We start from the raw sequence: 27,680 nt of genomic DNA, 5'->3' as shown, positions 1-27,680 counted from the left end.
GCAAAATGAAAACACACATTCGAGGTTAAAATTCCTAGCTTCCTCTCAATGCAGTCCAGCAGGTCATGACCATCACTTAAGGAAAGCACAAGCCATTCTGCTTCCACTTTACAGAAAAGCAATGGTCTTGGGTCACTCATACAGTAAAATTCCCTCCCTTTGAATTGTACTAGGATCTAAGGTAGTCACCTCCTCACATGCCTGACCCTACCATCTTTATATTTCCCTTGGTAGAGGTGGAGGCAGGAGGGTTATTCATGCTGCTGCAATGGCCAAAGCACACTGGATTTGGAATCCCAGAGATTTGGGGTCAAGGCCCAGCTCTGCTGCTAATTAGCTATGTATGCGTCCCTGGGGAACTTCCTTTCCCTCTCAGCCTCAGTTTTTCCATCAAGGGCATTGTAGGCCAGGTGCAGGGTCTTGTGCCTATAATCCCAGAGCTTTGGGAGACTAAGGCAGGAGGATTACTTAAGGCCAGGAGTTCGAGACCAGCCTGGGCAACATAGTGAGAACCGCCCCCCATCTCTAAATTAAATATACTTTTTAAAAAGGACATTATATTAGAACAGTGTTCCCCAGACTTTAGTGATTGTCCTACTGCAAAGGATTGAATGTGTTCCCCACTGAACTTGTATTTTGAAGTCCTAACCCCCAATGTGATGAGATTAGGAAATGGGGCTTTTGGGAATTGATTAGGTCCTGAGATGGAGCCTTTATGAATGGAATTAGTGCCTTTATAAAAGGGACTCCAGAGGGCTCTCTTCCTCTCTTTCCCCCGTAAGAGGATACAACAAGAAGTCAGGAATCTGCAACCTGGAAGAGGGCCTTTCCCAGAGCCTGACTGCTGTGGCTCCCAGATCTCAGACTTTGAGCTTTCAGAACTGCGAGATGTAAATTTCTGTGGTATATAAGCACCCTAGTCTATGGTACTTTGTTACAGCAGCCCAAACAGACGAAGACACCCATCAACTTTGTGATTTTTGCTGCGTTCTTGTGTCACCAGTACTATCATTTTATTTAGCATTTTGTTTGAAAGTGATTTGCCTTTTTTCCCTTAAATTTACACTTTATATAATTTTGCTGCCCAATATAAATATGAGTCACATATGCAATTAAAATTTTCCTAGTAGCCACATTAATAAAGTAAAAAGAAGCAGAAGGTAATTTTAACAATATATTTTATTTAACTATGTACATCCAAAATGTAATTTATGTAAATTATCGATGAGATATTTCACTTTTTTTCATGCTAAATCTTAAAAATCTAATGTGCATTTCACGCTTCCAGCACATATCTCTATGGATGATAAATTTTCATTGGAAGTCTCTGACTTCTATTTAGATGTCATAAAATGTATGATTGAAATAGTAGATTCACATACTCAAATTGTTCCAAGTATACAGTCATTTTCTGCTAACTGAATTGAGTATGCGATTTTAGTTGTAAATTAATTGAAGTGAAATGAAATAAAAAATAAAAATTTCAGTTCCACAGTTGCACTAGTGAAATGTCAAATGCTCACTAGCTACATGCAGCTAGTGGTTATTCTATTGGACGGTACATGTATATAACCACCCCAGATCAAAAATCAGCCTCCTTTCCCCGTTGTAAACAGGAGGTAGCCTTAAACAGAAATACAATGACAATACAAGAGTCACATTAAACTCCAGCTAGGTGCTGCTGCCTGCCAAGGTCTGAGCCCAAGGCTTGCTCTGTGTCTATTCAAAAGAGAGATTTAAACTGAGTGCAGTGGAATGTGCCTGTAGTCCTAGCTACTCAGGAGGCTGAGATGGGAGGATCACTTGAGCCCAGGAGTTCAAGGCTGCAGTGAGCTATGAGTGAGCCACTGCACTCCAGCCTGGGCAACAGAGTGAGCCCCTGTCTGAAAAAAAAGAAAAAGAGGGAGATTTAGCACATATTTAAAAAGGTGTTAAACATACACTAGCACCAAGCTGAACCTTTCCCTTTCATGGAATCAGAAGGATTAAGACAGCTGAAAAGAGATTCAATGCTACAGACTTGTACCACCTAAAATAATCCTATATACCAACAAAACAAACCAAAAATATCTAGACAATCATTCTGAGCTCTCAAATCTCCCAGCCTCTTTTTCCTTTACTCCTATTCTTTTGCTTCCTCCTAAGAGACTGCTAGCAGTGTGATTTCGTGAAAAGTGAACTGAGACTTGGGAAAAGTAAGTTCTGGTTAAGACTCTGCCATTCTGTATTAGTCCATTCTCACACTGCTACAAAGACATACCTGAGACTAGGTAATTTATAAAGGAAAGAGATTTAATTGACTCACAGTTCCACATGGCTGAGGAGGCCTCAGGAAACTTACAATCATGGTGGAAGGCGAAGGGGAAGCAAAGACCTACTTCACATGGCGGCAGGAAAGAGAGAGCTAGCAAGAGCAGGGAAAACTGTGTTATAAAACCGTTGGATCTTATGATAACTCACTTTCTATCATGAGAAAAGCATGGGGGAAACCACCCCTTAATCTAATAATTTTCCGTCAGGTCTCTCCCTAAACACCTGGAGATTACAATTCAAGATGAGATTTGGGTGGGGACACAAACTTCAACCATATCACACTCCTAGCTCTGCAGATTCCTCATTTCATAAAATGGGGATGTTTGGGCTCATAGAAAACACGGCAGCCATTACTGCTCACACCTGTAATCCCAGTACTCTGGGAAGCCGAGGTGGGTGGATCACTTGAGACCGGGAGTTCAAGACCAGCCTGGCCAACATGGTGAAACCCTGTCTCTACCAAAAACACAAAAAATTAGCTGGGGATGGTGACTGTAATTCCAGCTACTTGGGAGGCTGAGGCAGGAGAATCACTTGAACCTGGGAGGTGGAGCTTGCAGTGAACTGAAATGGCACCACTGCACTCCACACTCCAGCCTAGGCAACACACTGGGACTCTGTCTCAAAGAACAACAAAAAAAGTTAAATAAGTTAATGCATTTGAAGTGTTTTGAAGAATTCTTAGCACATAGTAATGGCTAGTACCAGACATTGTGCCCCACGCAACGCTGAATTTTCTCATTTCAGCCACACCATGAATCCTGTGAGAAAGGAACTGCAGATAGGAACACTGAGGCTCAGAAAGGGTGAAGCCACTTGCCAGAGCCCCATTAATAGGAAACGATGAGGCTGGAATTTGAACGCAGGTCTGGGGACCACGGAGCCTACATCCTGATCCACCATGCTGGCAGGTTGTAAGGACACTTCCTGTTCCCCCCGCAAAATGGTGGATTTGTGTTTCAAGGTGTTGTTAGCATGCAATTTGTGGTATTTTTTGGAGTTCTTTATTCCAGGTTATCCCAAATCCCTGGTTTCATGGGTTGGCATGCTTTTCCACTTTAGCCACATATTTCTCTGTGTCTCCATCCCTGTTTTTCCTCAGTCCTCCCTCTAGATTCTTCTTCTTTTTTTTCTCCACCCCTGTAACTCCATTGGTGTTTTTTGGTGCTTCTTGCAGCTTTTCCAACCCCTGAGTTTGTGAATTGGCAGCGTGGTGGGCCATATCAAGTCTGCAGATATGTTTGGTTTGGCTCACAAAGTGTTGGCTCACATAGTGTTTTTGAAATTTTTGAATTAGTTGCCAACATGTGAAACAACGGACATTTCATATGAAAATCTAGATTTCTAGATTTTTTTGAACAACTTGGCAACACCGAACCACTGGCTGGAAAGCGGAGTGGCAGTGGCACTTTCTAGCTCCCTCAGTCCCTAGCTTTCCTGTTGTGGTCACTCCCACTTCTCTCTACCTGGTCTGAATGTTGGTTATCATTGAGGAGCATTTGCTGCTGCTTTCTGATATGAAAGCTGAGAAGCAGTACTGAATACTGCCCTCTCATTTCTTCCCTGTGTGACCTTGGGGAAGTGTCTCAAAGTTCTCACCTGAAAAACGGGTGTAATGTATATATGCCTCAAAGAATCGTCAAAGAATCATTATAAGTTAAATGAGGCCAGGCGCAGAGGCTCACACCTGTAATCCCAGCACTGTGGGAAGCCGGGGTGGGCGGATCACTTGAGGCCAGGAGTTTGAGATCAGCCTGGCCAAAATGGTGAAACCCCATCTCTACTAAAAACGCAAAGAATAAGCCGGGCATGGTTGCGCACGGCTGTAATTCCGGCTGCTTGGGAGGCTGAGACGGGAATCGCTTGAACCTGAGAGATGGAGCTTGCAGTGAGCTGAAATCGTGCCACTGCACTCCACACTCCAGTATGGGCGACACAGTGAGACTGTCTCAAAAAAAAGTTAAATAAGTTAATGCATTTGAAGTGTTTTGAAGAATGCTTAGTACATAGTAAGCACTATAAGTGTGTTAGCAATTATTAAGAGGAATAGTTTGGGGTTTTTTAGTTTGTTTTGTACATCTGTTTCTATAACTGAGAGAAAATAAGAGATGAGGAGAGCCACAAGCTCTCAGAAAAACAGCAGAGAAGCATGATTCTTTGGGTAAGTGAAGCATTTCTTAAAAACTAGACTACTTTGTTCATTTGCATTATCTGATTGCTCCGTTTAAATATTTGAATTCAAGACACCTGGCCACTATCATTTCATGGTGCCCTCTGTGGGGCTGGCACTGGCTATCACCATTTGCCAATACGTTTCAGATCCACATGGAGGTTCAGAGGCAGGACCCTTTCTGTTCATGATTCTGACTGCAGTATCCAGGACAACCTTGCTGGTGGTGCTTGTCAGTCTCTGCCAGCTGTAGCTGAAGGCCATTTCATGTTCTGCACTGATATTATTTCTGGGCGTTTCACTGAATCACAGGCAACTCTTTTAGGGGGACAAATTCCCTAGGCTTATGATGGAATTGATTGCTTAATCCATTGGATCATTCTCTTCTAGTTTGTCAGGGTATGTTATTTCATTTCCACTTTGAGTGAAATCGTGGATTCATGGAAAAGACCTATGTACAGAGTGATGTGTGGCTACAGGGCATTTACAAGGCTTGAGCATGTGGACATGTTAGACAATAAAACAATGCGAGTTACTATTCGCCGAGCTCCTACAATGTGGAAGGCACTGTGAGAAGCCTTTTCATATTTTATTTCTAATCGCCACAGCAACCAATCCAGGGCACAGAAGGTTAATAGCATTTACTGAACTCTTACTTTATGTGAGAGTGAACACGTGCCAAGAATAGTGCTAAGCATTTTATAATTTCATTTAACCCCCAAAACAGCCCAATGAGAGAAGTATTGTTATTCCATCTCACAGCCAAAGAAACTGAGGCTCAGAGAGGGTGAAAAATGTGCCCAAGGTCACAGATTCGTAGTCAGGGGAGCAGGATTCAAAGCCAGTCAGTTTGACTTCAGAGACCACTGCTTAACTGCTAAACTCAACTGCCCACTTTCTTGCGGATGGGAAAACCGGGGCTCAGAGAGGTGAAGTGTTATACCTGCGATCACATAGCAAACACGGTTAAGATACAGAATTTAAATCCACGACCAGTTCCGAAGCAATATATTTTACACTCAACCTCACAAAACAAAACTAACATGATCGTTACAAAAACTAAGCAGGAGCGAAAACTACAAAAGTGCTGTACTGGACCCCAGACCAAAGCCAGCCCAGGCAGCCTCCAGCATAGCTACATCATTGGTCTATGCTCATGTCCTGTCCATAGGGCCATGTCTCCAACTACGGCAACACAGCAGAACCTGGCTCTCCTGGGCCTTTGAGAGACCCATTGAGAATAACTTGGCCGAGGTCACATAGTGAATTATTGCCAGAGCAAACCTGGAATAATGAAGTGCTCTTTTTCTCACTGCTATAATAGGATTCCTATAGTCAAATGTGCGTAAGGATGAGTCATACAGGTTACAGAGGTCAATTAGGCACACCTTTAGGGACTATTCAGAATTGGAGTGCCGAGGTCGGGAGTTCGAGACCAGCCTGACCAATGTGGAGAAACCCCGTCTCTACTAAAAATACAAAATTAGCCAGGCGTGGTGGTGCATGCCTGTAATCTCAGCTACTCGGGAGGCTGAGGAAGAAGAATTGCTTGAACCCAGGAGGTAGAGGTTGCGGTGAGCCAAGATTATGCCATTGCACTCCAGCCTGGGCAACTAAAGCAAAACTCCATCTCAAAAAAAAAAAAAAAAAAAAAAAAAAAAGGAATTGGAGTGCCTATGTGCCTTTGAAAGGGGGGCAGCCAACCAAGAAACTATGATTCAAATACACAATGGAATACAATACAGCTGTGTAAAAGAATGTGAAAGCTTTATATAGACCATCATGGATGATTAATATATTAAGAGGAAAAAGAGTAAATGTAGGACAATGTGTATAATGTGCTCATTTTGGGGACAGTGAAAAAAAGGGAGAGTTGAAGTCCATAATTCATATTTTCTTTGATATGCATGAAGATACCCTGAAAGAATACATAAGAAACTAAAACACTAATAACAGTGGTTACCTCTTTGGTGGTGGATTTGAGAAGTGGTGAACAGGAGAAAGTGATGGAAGGGAGACTTTCCAATGTGTACCTTTTTATATTTTTAGGGTTTTTTTTTTTTTTTTTTTTTTTTTTTTTTTTTTTCCTTTTTGTGGAGAACGGGGTCTCGCTATATTACCCAGGCAGGTCTCGAACTCCTGGGCTCAAGCTATCCTCCCGCCTCTGCCTCCCTGAGAGCTGGGATTACAGGCGTGAGCCACCGTGCCCGGCCTATTTTTAGGTTTTGAGTCACATGAATATCATTATCTATTCGATGCAAAAAAAAAAAAAAAAAAAGAAGAAGAAAGGAAAAATAAAATAAAGCAAGCAGCTATTCCTTAGCTTCAGAAAATTGCTGCCTTCCGGGCATGTGAATCTAATGTCAGTTCTTCTGGTGTTTTTAAGGGAACTTGGAAATCTATTTTATAAAATTTCCAATTTTTGATTTCAAATTGTTCATTGGTAGTATATAAAAATACAATAGGTTTTTACATACTAACCATGTATCCTGCAAACATGCTGAACTCACTTATTAGTTCTTAGGAGTTTTTTTGGTATGGAGTCTTTGTGATTTTCTAGGAAGGCCATTGTATCATCTGTGAACCAAAACTAGTTAATTTCTTTCTTTCTGTATAAATTTTATTTCTTTTTCTTGCCTTATTGCACTGGCTAGGACTTCTTCCAGTATGATGTTTAATAGTAGTGGTGAGAGCAGTCATCCTTGCCTTGTTCTAGATCTTAGGGAAAAAGCATTCAGTTTTTTTTATCTTTAAATGTGTTGTAACATGTAAATTATTTATACATGCCCTTTATCAAGTTAAATAGGTTGTTTTTCTCTTTCTAGTTTGATGAGTTTTTATCACAAATGGATGTTAAATTTTGTCAAATGCTTCTTCTGCATCTATTGAGATGGATCATATGGCTTTAAATTTTTTTTTAGTTTGTTAATATGATTAGTTATACTGAGTGATTTTCACATGTCGAGCCAGTGTTGTATTCCTGGGATAAACTCAAGTTGATTCTGATTTGTTATTCCTCTTATATATTGCTGGATTCAAATTGCTAATATTTTGTTGATGATTTTCGTGTCTATGTTCATGAGGAACATTTGGTTGTAGTTTTCTTTTTTTGTAATGTCTTTGTCTGGTTTTGATAAAGCTGGTGTCACAAAGTGAGCTGGGACTTTTTCCTAATTTTTAAATGATGAAAAAATAACTTATAGAGTGCTTACCATATTCCAGGCATTGCGCTCAGTGCTCAGCCCGTTTAATCTTCACAGCAACCCTATGAAGTGTAGACTATTCTTATAATCACCCCCAGTTTAAACAGAGAAACTGAGGCACAAACTTGTTAAAGTCACTAGCCCGAGGTCACATAACTTGTAAGCAGCACAGCCAGGACTCAGACCCCAGAGGTTCGGCTCCAGAGTGTGTCCCTTTAACCTGTTTATTCCATTTTCTCTCATTAAAAATGTTTACACGGTAAAGAAAACATATCTGCAGGCCTCAGTCCAGCTGACAGGTCACCAGTTTTCTACTTCTAGTGAACAACAATGGTAACTACCATGCGTCAGGCTTATTTACTATCTGCCAGGCTACAGACTCATCATCTGCCTTCATCTTGCACCAACCCTCAAAGGCAGATGTTACAGATGTTATCATCCTCACTTGGCAGTGGCAGAAATGCATCCTTCTGCTGGGCAGCATTCAGTTTCAAACCATCATCTCTTTCCTCACCTTGTCTTTCTGCACATCCATGGCACTCTTTAGAAGGTAATTTTAAAAAAATCTCTCAAGTCTCAGTTTAATTTCACGCTGCTCCTTCCTTATCAAGCTGGTTCACCTATCCTCCCTCTTACTCTCTTCCCCCAGGGGCTCAAGTTCATCATTTTCTCCTGCATTGCTGTCTCTTTTGCACTGTCTCATTCCAGTTGGCCCAATGAGTGTCCCAATCCTTCCTTTTTGGCTCTGCTGACTTATTTTGTGTGTCTCAAGAAGTGAGAAACATCTCGCTTACTTAGAAAGGAGGAGGAAAGAGGGAAAGAGGTGGAGTTTTAGGAACAGGTGGGACACCGATTTTCTCCACGGAGCACAGAAATGAGGGACCGAGGTTAGTTCAAACAACTGCCTGGCGGTAATGAAGGCAAAGCCACACAATGAAATTGCACTGCTTGCTTTATTGCACTATTTAATAAGACAGTATGTTTGCATGCTGACCTGACTGTGCGACCATAGATAAGATGCTCCGTTTTTCTGAGTCTCAGTTTGTTCACTGTAAAATGAGTTCGAAGACAGGCATAGGTCACAGAGGTGTGGCAGGGATTAAGTGCAATAATATAGGTGACAGAGATCCGGTATGGAGAACTCACTGAGTGAGGAATAAGTGCTTTTCTCAGACAAGGCACTGTGCTAAGTCATTTTTACGTAGATGATCTTATTTAATATATACCACCTGTGTGGGTAACAGGTACTGCTGTTACCCCCATTTTGCAGATGGGGAAAATTATGGTGAAGAGAGGTGGAGAGTTCTTAAGTGGTGAAGCTGTACCCATATTTTGCATTAGAATTCCTTCGATCCTACACCAACCAGTTAAAAATTAGACTGTCTGGGGCAATCCCCTAGCTCTACCTCCCAACCTAGAGACTGAAGGTAGTCAGAGACATCCACCACGTTCCTGTGATACTAGCTCTGCTGTTGCTAAACATTCAGGCGCTCCCCATCCATCCCTTAGTCCCCACCCACGTCTCCAACCACTACTGCGAGAATTTGGGAAACTTGGGGTGAGTCCACTGCCAGGAATAGTGATTCATTTAAAATCTCAGTTTTCAACAATATGAGCAAGGCCTGCGGTCTGTTACTCCACACCCAGCAAAGCTGCGTCTCCCAGTCAGTGGTGGAGTAATGAGAGTTTGCTAATTGCTGGTGGCTGGGGAGGGGAGGTGATGGGTGGGGACCACTGTGGTAAGCTCAACACGCGGAGTTACATGCTGACCTGAATGCTTTATTCTGTGTATCTCAGTCCCTCCTCTGGTCACTGGTGGGGCTGATCAAGCAGACCCCCCTCCTTACGACCTGATCGGCTTCATAATAACTATGACTGCAGCCGTGCAGTGTCAATCAATGAATGTCAGGCACCAAGGCGAGCGTTTCACTTGTGCCATCATCTCCAGCAACATCCTTACTTCTCAACACCACTCCAGGGGATAGCTATTCTCCTAATTCCCACTTTACAGTTGTGGAAACTGAGGCACAGAGACATTAAAAGCCTGCAACCTAACCCCAGCAGAACCCGGATTAACACTCACTCTTCATTGCCAGGACATACTTGTCTCCCCTTATGGTTTTAAGAGAATGACTTAAAGAATTCACCTTTGAACCAGCCTTGTGGGCTGTTAACGAAACTGCTAACAGACCAAGGCTTTTGGATAAGCCTGGCCTCCCCAACCATTCTTCTCTAGATTGCTAGGTCCTTATGCATCCATCTTTTGCCTCTGGAATCATGTGCTTCCATCTGGGAGCTCCTGGAACTCAGAGACTGCATCCTAGGAGTCTTTGTGTCCTTTTGACACCCAGTTAATACTTGGCATACCACAGTGGCCAAAACTATTAGTTGAGGATATGAAGACGTCAACAACAGCCAAATCCTAACCCTAGCTTCATGCTTTTAAGTTCTCAAGCTCTGGGCTAAGCCTGTGGCTAGCACAGTGCCTGGCATACGGTAGATGTCAATGCTATGTGTTAGGAAGGCCCTAACTGGCATAGGAGTTGGGACGTGAAGGTGTGAGGTACCTTGGCTTCCACCTTGAGGTCTTTGAAGGTCTAAGCTTTTCTTCATTTTCTTCATCCTCTTGTCCCTGCTTTGAACTCTTGAAGGGTCAACCTCTGCTTGTCTTTGTCTCTGTCCCTTAAATGGTTTCATTAGAAAAGCCTGGGATAGTGAGTGAGTGGCTACCTCACTCGGTAGAAGAGGTGCAAGGGTGGGTGGATTGTGGGGTGGGGGCGTTCTGATGGGAATGCTGAGGGGGAAAGAGGTTCTGACACTTTTCCGGTTCAGCAAGCATCACCAAATAACCAACCTTCTCAAAAACTCATTTCCCAAAGCAGTGCTCTGGGGAGAGAAGCTCCGAAGGGCTGAAGAGGGGAGGTAGAACCTGGACTGAAATCAATCCCAGCTCAAGGTAATTACAGGACATGTGCTACCACCCTGGCAGGGCAAATCAGAGGCTGAGCTGCTCTCCTAGGGCAGTCGGGGCGATTAGTTAGGAATAAAAGCCTCATCAGGGACTGGGGGAGAGAGGCTCACACATTAGTAAACTTGCTCTTTCTCATGCCTGCCAAATTCGAGAGGGGGGATTTATTGAAGCAATCTCATCAGGGGCCCTGACTGCCAAGTTGAATGTTTTGGAAAGGAAATCTCAGCCAGGGTCTCAGAAATCCAGCTCCCAAGTTCCCAGGATAGCAAGATGCTAAGGTTCGCAGACTAAGAGATGACTAGCGAGATGATGCTAAGATTTTAGGGTGTACACTGGATTTTTTTCCTCTCTTTATCTCCGCTTCTTTCAGTCCCTCTCTCCTCTCTGCAGGCAAGTAATCTTTAGGAATCTATCTGCCACCGAGACTGCCTGTGAGGTGGGTCCACCCAAAGCTGGAGCCCCAGGAAAAAACCTGTCTCTCTCCCTCTCTCTTGCACACAGCCCAGGCAAGCACTCCCTCCTTCTCGGCAGCTCAGCTCTCTTCAGGAATTCAGCACAAGTCTCAGCCACACTTTGAAAAGGACATTAAGATGTGAGACCAGCCAGACATCCGCAGCAGCGTGAGCTGCCCAGGGTGGGTAAACCTGGAGGCCAAGCCAGGGGGCCAGCCATGTCCTCAAGGAGACTGTGACCCCCTGAGGTGGCAGTCACCGCAGGCTGCCCTGTGTGTCTCTGCACCCTTGCCCTGGCCAGGGCACGGTCCCAGAGCCAACTCCTGGTTCTCCTTAGCCAGCTGGGAGACCCTTTTCTTGCTAGGCATCCTTTCTCCATCTCAGTGCCCCCCCACCTCCCCGAGCAAGAGAGTGCTCAGTGTCAGGGTCTCCAGCTTCATTTCGTGTCAGGCAGAGAGGCAGAGGTGCCCCAAGTGGGGTGGACGTGCCGGGGCTACGGGAGAAGGGAAGCCTCCGCGAAGCCTTCTGTCCAGAACATGCAGTCAAGCCAAACACACACACAGCCCTCTACGCGCCGACCCCATGAAAACCGCCCCCTCCAGACGCGCGCACAAATGCACCTTCGAATCCGCGCTCACACGCCAAGCCCATCGCCCGCCGTCACAGTCATGAAACACACACACACACACACACACACACACACACACACACACGGTCCCCAGCCAGGGCACGCAACTTCCTCCCCCCATGTGGAAATCTCCGCAGTTGACCTTAAAGCTTAAACTTTTTCCGAGTGGGTGCCAGGGAACGCACGGGGGAGGACGGGGGATTCTGGGCAGGGTTACCTGGCACTTGGGGTTCCTGACTTCCCTCCCTCTCCCCCACGCCCCTCACCTGGTAAACCGAGGCACAGCAAGAGGCTGTAGTAGACCACGGGCACGAAGCCCAGGCCGCAGGCCGAGCCGGGGGACCACCAAGACAGCGAGCTGTTGGCTGCGAGGTGGGCGTGCGTGTGCTCCATGAGCGCGCCCCTCGCTCCCCTCGCCGCTTCGCGCCCGGCCTGCCAGCCCGACTCTGGTCGCCGGCTCGGTGGCGGCGGCGGCGGAGGCAGCAGCTGGAGCAGCAGCGCCTCTCTCACCGCAGGACTGGCTCCTACCCTTGGCTGTGATCCCCTCTCCTCGCTCCGCACCTGCCCGCCTGGAGTCCCGGCTCAGCCCTCCCGCAGGGCGCGGGGCGCAGGGTGCGGGGCGCGCGGCGCGGGGCCTCGGGAGGGGCTCCCGGAGCCCGTCTGTGCGCCTCCCACCTCGGACCCGCTCCACTCCCGCCTCAAAGCCGGGGGGCTGGGACGCCGCTCCCCGCAGCCAATCAGCGGCTGCCTGGACGCGGAGTCTGTGTGGGGTGGGAGGGATGCGGGAGAGGAGGGGGTCCCAGCCGCCTCGCTTGGCTCCAGTTTCAGGGGAGAAGATGCAGTTAGACCTGGGAACCCCGAAGGAAGACCGGGGTGGAAAATAGGCTACCCCCATCTCCAACCCCGAGGGAGGGGCGTGGTGTGGGTGGGATCTGCCTCTCCCGCAGCGGCTCTTCACTCCTCCAGCGTGTCCTCAGTTTGCCTTTCTCCACTCTCCTCGCAGCCACCTCTCTTGCCCCTTGCCAATGCTTCCAGTCCATCTCCAGAGAGAGGATTCGACACCTAGGGCAAAGAACGGGGGAAGGGGTGGGGCTGTTGGAGCAGCGAGGATGCTAAAGGGTTGACGGTTTTCCTGGACCAGTGGAGCTGAGCTTGCTGGCTCTGGAAAGAGGGGTGCGTGCATCCCTGTGCGTGTGTGTGGCGACTCTGGGGGTGGCCGCCGGTGGACTGTCCCCTAACTGGAGTGCGTTTGAAGAGGATACAGACTGGCTAAGAGAAGCCCCTCCTGCATGCCGCCCTTCAGTCAGGGATAAGGATGTTGCAGCCACTCAAACACGCACTCGCCCACGCTCACACAAAGACACACAATACCCAGGCATGCGGTGTACTCACACTCTCACTCATGCACGCGGATGCCCTCCCATCCCACACCCAGATCCTTGAAAACACGCAGGCATCCTCATCACCGTGCACAAGACCACACTCACAGGGCACTCCAAACTTGCACAAACGCACGTGGGAGACATGGGGGCTTGTCTAGAGTGCTTGAAGGTTGTGTGAAGGGTAGCATTGGTAAAGCAGGTGGGATCCAAGCAATGTGTGGGTGGGTGGTCATTTTTCCTCAGGGCAGGCAGGTGGAGGGTTCCCTGTGTGGCCACCACAGACTTTAGGAGAGAGGGGAGACAGACAGACAGACAGAGAGAGAGAGAGAGAGAGAGAGAGAGATCTGTCTGGGGCTCAAGACAGTGAGTGTGAGAGAGTTAAAGATTCTGCAGGAGTACCCAGGCCAGGCATCCCCAGGAGCAGACTGTAGCAGCTGCCTATGCAAAGAGCTGTGATGGGTCTGAGAAGCCTAAGACCCCGCCCCCACTGCTTCCCAACGCCCCTCACCCCTCTATCACATCCATTCCTGGAGAGAAGTAACTGGCTGAGCTTTCCCCAGCCTCTTCCAGGTCTCCCAACGTGGAGCGGACCCCTGGCCCTCAAGACTAGCAAAGAGCATGTATCTAGTTCTTGTCTTTATTAGGGGTTACCCTAGGCAGGGATGGAGGACACTCTAGGGCAGAGTGGAAATCTCCAAAGCATACAGAGCCAGACAGTCTGCATAAGGGGGGCATCTACTGGATCTAGCTGGGTCTGTAGTAAGCAAGGAGGCACGTGGCCCCACAAAAGGGCAGATTACAGAGTCACATGGACCCAGCCCAGTGAGGCCAGGGCTGAGATTTCAGACCCCATTAGATGCTGAAATTTTATTGTGACCTCTCTCGATTAAATATGACTACTGCAAACACAAAGAAAACAAGAACACCGCTGCAATGATGAATAAAGCAGTGGCTGGCCATTGTAGAAGCTCAATAAATAATTGTTCAAAAACCTATAGATTGGATTGGTCTGCAGGCGGTTAGACTGAGATGAGAAGCTGGGGCTAGCCAGGGGCGGGGGGAAATGTATGTGATCTGACAAAGCCCTCCTAGTCTCTTCAGAGATGCCCTCTGCATTGTGAATGATGGATAAGGCTTCCGGGCTTTTGCACTGGCCATTCCCTTTGCCTGGGATGCTCTTCCTCTGCACAGCTGCAGGAAGCTGTTTCCTCACCTTCTTAGGGTCTTTGCTTATGTGTCCTTTTCTCTTTGAAGCTTTCCCTTATAATCCTATTTACCATTGAAATCTCTACACTCCTCCCTGTTGAAATCTCCATTCCTCTCCCACCTCAAAGTATTCACATCCTCTGTCCCTCCCTGCTTAATTCTTCTGCATAGTGTATAGCACCATCAGCAGACCATACACATTGTATTTATTTATTTTACTTTCTCTTAGAAAGGCAGGGCCTTTTGTCTGTGTTGTTCCTGGTTGCATCTCAGCTTCACACGGTGCCTGCATGCTGCAGACTCTCAATAGACGTTGAAAGAATGAAAGGACTCAGCACTCAGGGCCTGCGGGGAGATGAGTTTACCTTTGCTTGTCCTTGCAGGCCAGGGTCTCAGAATGCTGTTGGGGTTGGGGGGATTTAGCATATAATGATCATATATGACTAGTCACTCCAAAAACGATTTGAGTGGTTTGAATTCTGGGGCTCTAGTTAGAGACTCTTCACAGAACTACAGACTTAACTAGGCAGAGGGACTGGGTTGCATGGGAAATCTTGATGGACCTTATTGTGTCCGAGCCTTTATTTCTCCATCTGTAAAATGGGGATGAAAGAAACCAGGTATGCCTTTGTCCTGGGAATGCTGAGCTGGGAGAAAAAGAGGGGCGTGGTGTGAACGGTGCAGACTGCGGTTCTGGAGAATGGGGAATTGGATTGGGTCCTCTGCTGGCTCCATCAGGAACACTAGCAGTTTGTCAAGGTCCAAGCTTCCTGGAAAATGGATAGTTTGGATGAGAAGTTTTTTTTTTTTTTTTTTTAAGAGATGGGTCTCACTCTATGGCGCGGACTTGTTTCAAACTCCTGCCTCAGCCTCTTAAAGTGCTGGGATTATGGTCATGAGCCAATGCACCTGGCCTGGATGAGATCTTCAAAGACTTAGGTCAAGCTTTGAGTGTTCCTAAGTCCCAGGGAATGGGCAGGATGAGTTAACAACAAAAGTCTTTTAATTTTGCTCAAGGGGCTGATCCACTTGATTGGTTCTGTATGACAATGGCAGACTCAGTTCAACAACAGTGGTTGGCTGAATTCATTCACTTACTCATTCTTTCAACATAATTTTACTGGACACATAACATACTCTGGTCAGGACCAACCACATAATTTGCAAGTCCCAATGCAAAATAAAAATGCAAGGTCTCTTGTTCAAAAATTATTAAGAATTTCAAGACACCAAGAGTAGAGCATTAAACCAAGCATGGAGCCCTTCCAAGCATAGGGCCTTCAGTGACTACATAGGTCACACATCCAGGAAGCCAGTTCAGCTTAGGAGACAGAGGTGAGTGATAAGAGTTAACATTTACTGAGGGTTTGTTAAGAGACAGCCACGACTTAACTCATTGCATCTTCATTATCACAATGGAAGGAAGGTACAATTATTAGCCCCATTTCACAGATGAGAAAACCAAAGCAGAGAAGTTTAGTAATTTGCCCAAGACCACCCGGTTGGAATTGAATCCAAGGCAGTTGGCTCCAGAGCCTGTGCTGAAACCACCAGGAGCTCAGACTAGTGGAAGGATAGGTAAGTGATAGGAAACGTTACACACTGTCATGTAGGCGCTTTGTAACATGAAGGCAGGATCTTCATCTGTCTTACCCTTCACTGTATCCCAAGTACAAAGAGCAGTGCCAGGTCGGTGTCCAGAAATAAATCTTAGATGAATTAATAAATAAATATAATAGAAATATATACAGAATATTAGAGGAGGAGTTTCACACTTGAATACCTGTGAGCCTGGGCACGTAATAAATATTCTTCACTTTCTTTTTCTTCTTTTTTTTTTTTTTGAGACATAGTCTTGCTCTTGTCATCCAGGCTGGAATGCAGTGTGCCATTTTGGCTCACTGCAACCTCTGCTTCCCGGGTTCAAGAGATTCTCCTGCCTCAGCCTCCCAAGTAGCTGGGATTGCAGTCACCCGCCACCACGCCTGGCTAATTTTTGTATTTTTAGTAGAGATGAGGTTTCACCATATTGGTCAGGATGGTCTCAAACTCTTGACCTCAAGTGATCCACCCACCTCGGCCTCCCAAAGTGCTGGGATTACAGGCATGAGCCACCCCACCCGTCTGCATTCTTCACTTTCATGGGAAATATGCTATTCCCATTTTTCCTGGAAACTCTTGGTCCTCTTGGTCTAGATTCTGTTTCTCCACCCTTTGATAGAGGCAGCGGTATGAAGGGATAATTCTTTAAGATAAACAGCAACATAAACATAACTTAAATTGCAACTAACACTTTACTCAGAGTTGGGAACGCAATAGGGAGTAGTGGGGACTGTAACAAACCGTAAGTGTTTATGCTAGTCACTGTATGAGATTCTGGGTATACAATTGTTTTTAAAAGTTAATATGATCTCTGCTTTCCTGGATCTTTAAGTCAAGTGCAAGATATAGGCATGAATCAATTCATACACACACACACATACACACACACACACACACACAGATAATTTGCTCAAGGGGCTGATCCACTTGATTGGTTGTGTATGACAATGACGCACTCAAGCCAACTGTGGTTGGGGCTTGGATAAGGGTTATAAAAAAAGTGAAAGCAATGAGCCAGCATGCACCAGGGAGTCAAGGAAAACTCTATGTAGTCTGGCAGTCAGGGAAGGCTTCTCTGAGGAAGTGATATTTGAGCTGAATGTGAAGGATAAGTAAGGATTAAGGGATGAAGGATAAGTAGGTGAAGGGATGTTGGTCTAGGGGTGAGGGGAGCATCCCAGGTAGAAGAAAGAGGCAGTGCAGAGGCCCTGGGGTGGGAGTGAGAAGAACTCTTTGAGGAGGTGGGAGACCAGGAGGGGAGAGAGAGAGAGAGAGAGAGAGAGTGTGTGTGTGTGTGTGTGTGTATAGGTGCAGTACAAGGAGATCCATGCATTTAGAGAGTGGGTGAAGTCTTGTAGGCTATGGGGAGAAGTTTGGTCTTTATCCGAGGTCTTAAGCAGGGGAGTGCTCTGATTATACTTGCATTTTCAAATACTTGCTATGTCAGGGAGGTGGAGAATTGATGGAAAAGAGGCAAGAATAGAAGTGGGAAGACGAGTTTTGAGATTGTCATGTTGGATATGTGAGAAATGATAGTGGCTTGGACTAGGGTGGTGGTGATGATGGAGAGGGCTGCATTCCAGAAGTTAGGAGAGTGTATGTGCAAAGAAAGAGGGAGAGGGAAAGGCAAAGTGAGAAAGGGAGTTAGGAGGGAAGGAGAGTAAAGGGTCAGCTAGAGAAACAGGGAGAGACAGAGATGTGAAGAGAGACACAGAGAGATGGAGACAGATGAATAGACAGATAGATTGATAGGAAGTGAAACGCAAACACACAGTGATTATGATTAAGGTTGTTCTAGTTGGAAGGGCTGATGAAATGGGGCTTGTAGCACACTGGGTTTACTTGGCTGAATCCTCTGTCCTCCCACTTCCCACAGGCTGCCCTCTGGTTTCTCCCTGCTTTTCAGGACTCCTTTAAAGGATAACCTTGACCTCAAAGTCTTTCCTGACCTGCACATCCCCGTTTACCTCCCACATGGACAGTCTTTCTCCTGAAACATCCTCTTACCACATTGTGTTGACACTCAAAGGTTATCTGTTATCTGCCTTTCCTGCATTTAGATCACCTCCTGGCAGGGGAACTGTCCATCCTGGAATGTTCAATGCAGAACCTAATTGCAGTGCAAGTAGTGTAACTGTCAACTGTTGAGGCTTAAATCCAGACCTGGGTTTGAATCCCAGCTCAGCTCCCTTAGTAACCGTGTATTCCCCAGGACTCTTTTTATTGAGATTGTTGAAGAAAAACTTAAACTAGTTTTATTTTTAAAAAGGAATGTATTGGCTCTTATAACTGAAAAGTATAGAAGTTTGCCGGACTGCAGGCCTGGCTGATCCAGGTGCAAAAGCATACCTGGCTGTTTCCATCAATGGCTTCTGCTTTGCCTTGATTAACTGCATTCTTAAGCAGGTTTTTGCAATATAATAAAAAGATGCACACCATCATCCCTAGATTTATCCTATCAGCTTAATAACCAGAACGAAAAGAGAATTGGAACAAAAGTCCTGGGAACGACCCCTGGTGAACCAACCTGGGTCAGGGGCTCATCTCAACTAAACTCACAAGTTTGAGTTAAATTTCTGTAGCCAACAAAAAATATATGTACTGATTGCAATGTGTGTCTCATGTGTCCAGTGACAAAGCCAAGAGAAGGGGTAAGTTCTTCCCAAACCAAATTGACTGTGAGAGGACGTGGACCATTTATTGAAAGAAAAGTTGGGATTCCACAATGGGAGGAATGGAAATCAACGACAGGCAGGCTGCATGTTTGTGAGCTGAATTCAGCCCAAGGGATACCAGTTTACTAGTCCTGTCAGATTTACGTTGTATGTTTTATTTTAAAAAATTAAATAGACTTTGGTTCTTAGAGTTGTTTTAGATTCACTGCAATATTGAGTTGAAGGTACAGAGATTTTCCAAATGCCCTCCGTCCCCACACAGGCATAGCCTCCCCTATTATCAATATCCTGCACAAGAGCAGTCCATTTCTTACAACCGATGAGCCTACGTGAACACATCACTATCACCTAAAGTCCATAGTTTATATTACCATTAGTTTTCGGTGTTGTACATTCTATGGGTTTGGACAAATGTATAATGACATGTACCCGCCATTATAGTATCATCCAGAGTAGTTTCACTGTCCTAAAAATCCTCCATGCCTCACCTGTAGATCTCTTTCTCTGTCACCCAACCGATGTGTTTTATTTCTGGGAGTCAAAAATATCTCCTGCATGAACTGTAAACAAATCTAGTTCATGCTGAGGTTCTGGGTTGAAGTGTACGAATGCCTGCCACTTTAAAATGTGACAAAAAATAGGCTGGGCGCGGTGGCTCACGCCTGTAATCCCGGCACTTTGGGAGGCTGAGGTGGGTGGATCATGAGGTCAGAAGTTCAAGACCAGCCTGGCCAACATGGTGAAACTCCATCTCTACAAAAATTAGCTTGGCATGGTGGTGCGTGCCTGTAATCCCAGCTACTCAGGAGGCTGAGGCAGGAGAATTGCTTGAACTGGGACCCAGGAGATAGAGGTTGCAGTGAACTGAGATCATGCCACTGCACTCCAGCCTGGGCTACAGAGCGAGACTCCGTCTCAAAAAAACAAAAACAAAAACAAAAAAAATCAAAAAATTAAAAGGATTGATGGGTGGCTAGAAGAATGGATAGGGGGTAGATATACCTTAAAGCAAGGAGATGTTAGTGGTAGAATCTAGGTCAGTGGTAGATGGGTTTTCAGTGGAAACATTATGTCTGCTTGAAAATTATCATAATAAAATGTAGGAAAACGTGTCTTGTGCAGTGTGTCTTGGCCAAGTATGTTATTACAAGCAATTGTTGACACTAACATCTCCTGGTGGTGTTGCAATTCTTTAGAAGCTCAGCCTTTGGAGTTGGCGCGGAAGACAATTGCTTCCCTGCGATTAGGCTGTCAAAGTGGCACCTGATATTTTCCTCTGATGCTCCCAGCTCTCCACTGACCTTGGCCTGCTCTGCTAGAGCTTTTACCAGTTTATCTTTGATGGCGAGCTCTTGTTTGCTTTCCAATAAGAACTAGAGCGTTGTGTTTTTCTGCTGTTTGTTTTACTCCACACGTGTGGCTTCTTGTTGAGGATGTCTTGGTGAACAGCTGAGCATCTCTTGTAGCAATCGCTCACAACAGTTCTTTGAGGTGCACGTCAATTCTTACCGAGTTTGGATAGAGCCTTTTGTTACTTGTCACTGACTTTTCAAGGTGGTCAGGGGCAGCCACAGAGCAGGATGGGAATACCTCCACAGTTGCTTGCCTATCTGCCTCCTAAAGCCCGGCAAGGGGGAAAGGACAAAGAATCCAATCTGCACCTGGGTAAATTTCATCAGGATATGAAGAATGATCGTAGATGAAGTGAAGGAAATGGGATCCTGAGAGGAAGGGGAAGGCAAGAGTTAGGGGTATGTGTGTATGTATATGTTCATGTGCATGTATGTGTATGTATATGTATGAATATGTTTGCACACTTGTGCATGCATGTGTGTGCATGTGTGTATGTATGGTAGAATAAAATAGGATGGTGAGGACCAGGAGGTTGATGTAACAGGAAAAGCCTTTTCTTTCTGGTTCAGAGAGATGTGAGAGGCCTCTGTGTATCCCTTAAGACTCACTTTGCTCTGGAAAGTAACAGGAGTTGGGTGGGGAAGAAAGAAAAAAGGGGAGGGTTATAAGGGGAGAAGAGAGGAGGGAAAAGAGAGGAAAGAAAGGAGAGAAGGGAGAATAAGAAAGGAGAAGGGGAGAAGGGGGACTAGAAGAGGAAGAAGAAGAGGAAATAAAAGACACAGCAATATGTGTCACCAAATTACCTGCTTCCCATTGGGTGGGGAAACAGTAATGATGAAGAGAAAAACAAACAAAAACCTTGTCTGAGGGTGACACATTATGATTATTTAGCATTTAATAGGTCTCTGGGTAGTAGTTATTTTGCATGTAGGGATTGCCCAGAATCTTCTTCCTAACAGATTGTGGTTTCCCTTTGGAGAGGGATTCTTCCCCACTGGGTATGGTTTTGGACAAAGAGTATATTCAGGTGCCTGCCACCCCATTACAGAAGCCAAAGGGGAGAGATCCCTTGGCCCAGGGCAGTCAGAGGTGGATGAGCAAGTGTCCTGAGCTTGGTCAATTACAGGCTTTTTTCTTTTCTTTTCTTTTCTTTTCTTTCTTTCTTTCTTTCTTTTTTTTTTTTTTGAGACGGAGTTTCGTTCTTGTTGCCCAGGTTGGAGCACAATGGCGCAATCTCAGCTCACCACAACCTCCGCCTCCTGGGTTCAAGCGATTCGTCTGCCTCCGCCTCCTCCCAAGTAGCTGGGATTACAGGCGTGTGCCACTGCGCCTGGCTAATTTTGTATTTTCAGTAGAGACAGGGTTTCTCCGTGTTGCTCAGGCTGGTCTTGAACTCCTGACCTCAGGTGATCCAACCACATCAGCCTCCCAAAGTGCTGGAATTACAGGCGTGAGCCACTGCGCCTGGCCCAGGCTGTCATTTTGAACTTAGAACCTTGAGTGAAGGACGAGGGCAGCAGAAGAGTTTGGATTTCCTTCATCTTGGTGGGGATGGCTGCACAGGACTCATTTGCTCCGGGGCTATCGCTGTGGTTCTTGCTTCCTGAGCATTTCTAAATCCATGGCTTCCTGTTCCTCTATGAGCCCCATGTCCTCACTCCACATTCACTGCAGCACAATGCACAATAGCCAAGACCCAGAAACAACCTAAATGTCCAGCAGTGGAAGAATGGATAAAGGAAATGTGGTATAGACATACTGTGGAAAATTATTCACCTTTCAAGAAGAAATAAATCCTGCCATGTGCAACAATGCGGGTGAATCTGGAGGACATCACGCCATGTGAAACAAGACAGTCACATAAAGATGAATATTGCATGATTCCACTTATATGAGGTATCTAACATATCCAAACTCGTAGAAGCAGAGAGTGGAATGGTGGTTGCCACGGGTTAGTAGGAGAAGGAAATGAATGGGTGATTGCTAGTCAACAGGCATACAATTTCAGTTATGCAAGATAAATAAGTTCTATTATTTAGATAATATGTTGTACAACATTGTATCCAAAGTCAATAATACTGTATTGTACACTAAAAAATTTGTTCAAAGGATATATCTCAAGTTAAATGTCCTTACTACAATTTTTAAAAATCCATAAAATGAAAACACATAAGGACTGTCCAGAAAAGGATCTATAGAGATTTGAAGGTTACTTAAAAAACAATCCATTTGTTTACATCAGTCAGGTCAGAGAAGGTTTCTGTTACCAGCAATCAAGGACATGCATTGATCAGCCAGTGATCCTGGCTCCATAGTAATACGTCACGATTGATAGAACTTTACTCTGAACGAAGTATAGCCATGTACACCATTTAATTTTAATCCTCATTGTTACCCATGTGAAGTGGCCAGGGCTGGCATCATAAGCCTGTTTTATAGATGAGAAATATACAGCACAGAAAAAGCAAGCCATGTGTCCATTATTTCCTAGTGTTGAAGAAATGGGGACTCACAGAGATTCCATTCAATCCCCCCGTTTTACAGGTAAGATAATTGAGTCCAAGAACTTGAAGTGAAAAGTCTAAGGTCACACGCAGTGTCAAACTGGAATGCAAATGCAGCTTTTTATAACTCAAAGTCTAATGCCATCCATTACATACATGAGAATTGGCCCCAAAAGAGATAATAACAGTAACTTGTAGTTGACATCAGATCCGTGTTTGAATAAATAGTTATCAGATGTCATTTTTCCCTTAATTTGTACAGCATCAGAGGCCAAGATTCTCACATTCTGTGTATTACACCTTAGAGCATTCCAGGTACTAAAGTTGTCAAGCCAGAAAAAGAGAGAAGGTTTGAATATTCTTTCCAACTAGATAATCATGAGAACATTTCCCCCATCCCTGAGCCTTTTTTTTTTCCAACCACTGTACTCCAACTGCCCAAAAGTTCAATTTTCTTTAAGAGCCTCAGAAATAGTCCTAAGAGGGCGGCATGAGGAATTAAGACCGATGGGAGTGAAGGTACTTACCAGAATCCTCCCTGCAGGGATAAAACATTGAAATGTACAGAAAGCATGACTCATCAATGTACAGATAAGGCTGGTTCCGCCAAGCAGCAACGATGACAAAAGCAGAATATCCAGGAAGACCAGCAGGTAGGCAATCCAATGGCTGAGCCAGGCTAAGTGAGGCAGAGCAATGAGCTGTCCTGCTCAGGAAAGTTCCAGAGTGTCCCTAATACCTGAGCACTGAAGGCTTCACTCTCTTTGTATCACTGGTCTAAGAGACCAATTTACTGTACAACGTGGGGTTATAGTACCACTCTGCCTCGCTCTGAAGCCAGCATTGTCAGGGGAGAAGCTGTAGGAAACTTAGAAAGAGGCTTTAGGGCTTTGCTCAATGTTTGCAGGTGAAGGTTAACCATACACGTGGCAGCAAATTTCTAAAGCCAGCAGGTCATTGGAGCCTTCTTAAGTGAGGCACATAAAGATTTTTAAAGTTGGATATTTTCAAATCTGGAAACAAACACGATGATTTGTCAGCATAAGATTCCGAACTCTGGAGCCTTGGGTTAAGAGGCCCGTGTGACCTTGATCAAGTCTCTTCTTGTCTCTGTGTCAATGTTTCCTGCCCGTAAACTAGAGATAAAAGTGGCATCTACCTCTTAGGGTTGCTATTAGAATAAAAAAATGAACGGTTCCTGAAGTTTAGCCATTTTGGTACCATATGCATGATTTTTGTCACTTGTACTATTATTTAGTACTATTTAAACTGCTTCATGTAAAAATCCCTCTTTTTAAAAAATTGCATATTTAACATTTGTTTAAAAATTAAAATTTACCATATATATGCAAACTAGTGTATCTTGCTGTATAAAGAAGGAAACCATTTAAAAAATTATAGGGGAGGTCAGGCATGGTGGCTCATGCCTGTAATCCCAGCACTTTGGGAGGCTGAAGTGGGCGGATCATCTGAGGTTGGGAGTTCGAGACCAGCCTGACCAACACAGAGAAACCCCGTCTCTACTAAAAATACAAAATTAGCCAGGCATGGTGGCGCATGCCTGTAATCCCAGCTACTCAGGAGGTTGAGGCAGGATAATCACTTGAACCTGGGAGGCGGAGGTTGTGGTAAGCCAAGATTGTGCCATTGCACTCCAACCTGGGCAACAAGAGTGAAACGCTGTCTCAAAAAAAAAAAAAAAAAAAAAAAAAAAAAAAAAATCGGGGGCGGGGGAAGCCAATGCCATTAAAATTCTAGCTGGTGCTGTTGCCTGCCAAGGCTCTGAGAGTGAGGCAGGTTCATTCTTTGCTGAAAGGAGGAATTAGACAGTGTTAGAGAGGCGTTAACGACATGCTAGCACCCCCCTGAGACTTTCCCTTGATGTTTTTAGAATGATGGGAAGGAGATGAACTCTTTCACCAACTGCTTCAATATTATTTCATATAGGGTCTGAGAACTCTAAAAACAATCTTCTCTATGGTCACATTTGGAGAGACATTGCATTATTGTATTACACAGTACTTGGCCCATTGAACACAATCAACGTGTATTTTTTTTTCCCTCTTCTCTTTTTTGCTGCTTTTTGAGGGACAGCTGGAGGTTTAAACCTGGTAGCAACATCTCCACTGGGGACTACATTTGTTTTTAATCAACTGCCAAGGCTGGTTTGGTTTGTGGACGGTGTATGGGAAATTTGTTCTCAGTTTAAAATGCAGGTCAACACCCATCTGTTATAGTGTGTTTTGTGGTCCAAATGTGGCTTTAGAGGTCAAAATGTGTTGGAGCAGAAATGAGAAAGAATTAACACTTTTGAGGATTTCCTACATTTTCTATCCTTTCTGCATATCGTATAATTTATTTCTCACAACTCTTCATAATAGAAAGCATTGCCCTCATCTTAGAGGTAATAGATATCAATTATGGAGAGCTTGTTTTGTGATATAGACACTCTGGTAAGAACTGCTCTGTTGAAAAACAATACCTTCCCTTCTGAAGTAGAGAAAAATAAAAATACCAACAAGGGTGACAAGGCCTCCCAGGATCTAGTCCCTGATTGGCTCTGGGACTATCCCTTCATTTGTTTAGTATGTCCAGACACACTGGCCTTTTATTTGCTCCATGAACACAAAAAACTCTTTTTTTTTTTTTTTTCCCTCAGGGCCTTTGCACTTGCCATTTTCCCTGCTCAACCATCATGCCAATCTCTGCTCAAACTTCACCATCTGCCTCCAAAGCAGCTCTAGTTTGATCACTGCTTGACATTATTTTGTGATTTTAATAATCTGTCTTTCCTCTATTTCTTCCTACTTTACTGCGAGGTCCATGACAACAGGGACCTTGTCTGTCTTGTCACCATCAGAACATGCCTGGCTTATGGAAGGTTCTTAGTAATGATTCATTGAATATATGACCTATATCATTTCATTTCCACCATCCTAACAGGTAGGTAAAACTGCCTTCTGCATGTTACAGATGAGGGGACAGAGCCTCAGAGAGCTTATAAGTAGCTTACGTTAGGTTACACAGCTAATAAGTGGCAGACCCAAGATTTAAACCTGGGTAGTCTGACTCCAGAGCCATTATACTGAGGTCCCAATATTGAAGTTGTATGCTAAGGTCACCTAGAAACTAAGCATTCTGGGCCAGCCCTGTCTGATCCCGAATTTCCTACTGTAGCCACTAGATCATGTTGTTTCCTGGAATAAGAGAATCTGGGATTTCAGAGCGTTGATTGCTCAAATGCTTGAGGTCAGTTGGTGCCCATGTTAGTTGATGAGGAGGTGATTGAACTGCAACCCCTAGTCACACCCCATAGATTTTTGGTGACAAATGTGCACAAGACAAGCCCTATTAGTTATCATTAATGAGACTACCTAGGTTGGCAATCCTATAGCTAACCTCTGAGGGTTTGTCCCCAGAACCTAGTTGCATTTTTGTCCATTGAGTTTCACCCCCCTTGCAATCCCACCTTCTCTTGTTCCCTACTGCCAACTCTAGACCATGCTGTAGCGTCAACCTACCGATGTTAGTTTTTTTTCTTCCACTCTATTACATATCCATAAACTAGCATTAATAATAGTATCTACCTTATGGGTTTTTTTTTTTTTTTTTTTTTTTTTTTTTGAGACGGAGTCTCGCGCTGTCGCCCAGGCTGGAGTGCAGTGGCGCGATCTCGGCTCACTGCAAGCTCCGCCTCCCGGGTTCACGCCATTCTCCTGCCTCAGCCTCCTGAGTAGCTGGGACTACAGGCGCCCACCACCGCGCCCGGCTAATTTTTTGTATTTTTAGTAGAGACGGGGTTTCACTGTGGTCTCGATCTCCTGACCTTGTGATCCGCCCGCCTCGGCCTCCCAAAGTGCTGGGATTACAGGCGTGAGCCACCGCGCCTGGCCTTACCTTATGGGTTTGTTGTAGGAATAAATTATCAAATAAATTTCACTTTGACTGACATGTTCCTCCTGTTTCTTGGCAAAGCACAAAGAGCTCTTTATAATTTGGCCTTAATTCATTCTTCCATATCTCTGTCCCAGCCCCTGACCCAAATGGCCTAATTCTTTGTCAACTCTTTGAAACTCAAAGAAACATAGTTAGATTTGAATCCCAGAAGCCCTGCTTACTAACTGCAAGGAGTTTGGCAAGTAGTTTAACCTCTTTACACCTTAGTTTCCTCCTTTATAAAAAATGGTGGTAGTATTTCCTAACTTTGCAAAATTATGAGTATTATATTAAATCATGCACACAATATGTATTGATTGAATGATCTAATTTCATCTCGATGAGATGGGTGGATGCAGTTATCATGTCTATTTTAAAGATAAGGAAATGCCAAAAATTAAATCAATTGAGCTCATGGGCATAGAGCGTAGAAGGATGGTTACTCGAGGCTGGGAAGGGTAGTGGGGAGCTGTCGGGGAGGTGGGATGGTTAATAGGTACAAAAACTTAGAGGGAATGAATAAGACCTACTATTTGATAGCACAATAAGGTGACTATAATCAATAATAACTTAACTATATATTTTAAAATAGCTTAAAAAATATAATTGGAGTCCAGACGCAGTGGCTCATGCCTGTAATCCCAGTACTTTGGGAGGCTGAGGTGGGCAGATCACCTGAGGTCGGGAGTTCAAGACCAGCCTGGCCAACATGGTGAAACCCCATATCTACCAAAAAATACAAAAATTAGCTGGGCGTGGTGGCACACGCCTGTAATCCCAGTTTTTCGGGAGGCTAAGGCAGGAGAATCACTTGAACCCAGGAGGTGGAGGTTGCAGTGAGCCGAGATCAGTGCTACTGCACTCCAGACTGGGCAACAGAGGGAGACTCTGGATTATTTATAACTTAAACAATAAATGCTTGAGGAGAGGGATACCCCATTCTTTATGATGTGATTATTTCACATTGCATGCCTGTTTCAAAACATCTCATGTATCCCATAAATACATAAGCCTACGTACCCCCCAAAATTTTAAAAATTAAAAAATGAGGAAATGGAGGTTCAAAGAGAATGTCTTTAAGTACTTGCTTGAGGTTGCATGGACGATGGCAAAACTAGATTTGAGCATAGACAGTCTGACTCAAGAGGCTGCACTCTGAGCCATTTCATTGATGTGCCAAGAAGTTAAATATCATCAAGCTACAAATGTTAGCTTTCTTTCTTCTACTCTATCATTCATCTGTAAAATGGAATTAATAATAGTATCTACCATACGGGTTTATTGT

At 44.8% G+C, this 27,680-nt stretch overlaps 1 protein-coding gene across 1 annotated transcript in view; it reads right to left on the bottom strand.

Annotated features, from left to right (window-relative positions):
• The window catches only part of GPR139 (G protein-coupled receptor 139), a 42,141-nt gene extending 29,900 nt beyond the window's left edge, over positions 1–12,241 (bottom strand). The window contains exon 1 of the mRNA XM_003916618.5: positions 12,004–12,241. Within this exon, the coding sequence (XP_003916667.1) occupies positions 12,004–12,130 (127 nt within the window). The 5' untranslated portion in view covers positions 12,131–12,241. The remainder of the gene's footprint in view (positions 1–12,003) is intronic.
• Positions 12,242–27,680: the final 15,439 nt, after the last annotated feature.

The sequence above is a fragment of the Papio anubis genome, chromosome 18, assembly GCF_008728515.1.
Source record: "Papio anubis isolate 15944 chromosome 18, Panubis1.0, whole genome shotgun sequence".
In the NCBI taxonomy this organism is placed as follows: domain Eukaryota; kingdom Metazoa; phylum Chordata; class Mammalia; order Primates; family Cercopithecidae; genus Papio; species Papio anubis.
The sequence above is the reverse complement of the archived record's forward strand: the minus strand, read 5'-3'. Positions and strand labels throughout refer to the sequence as shown.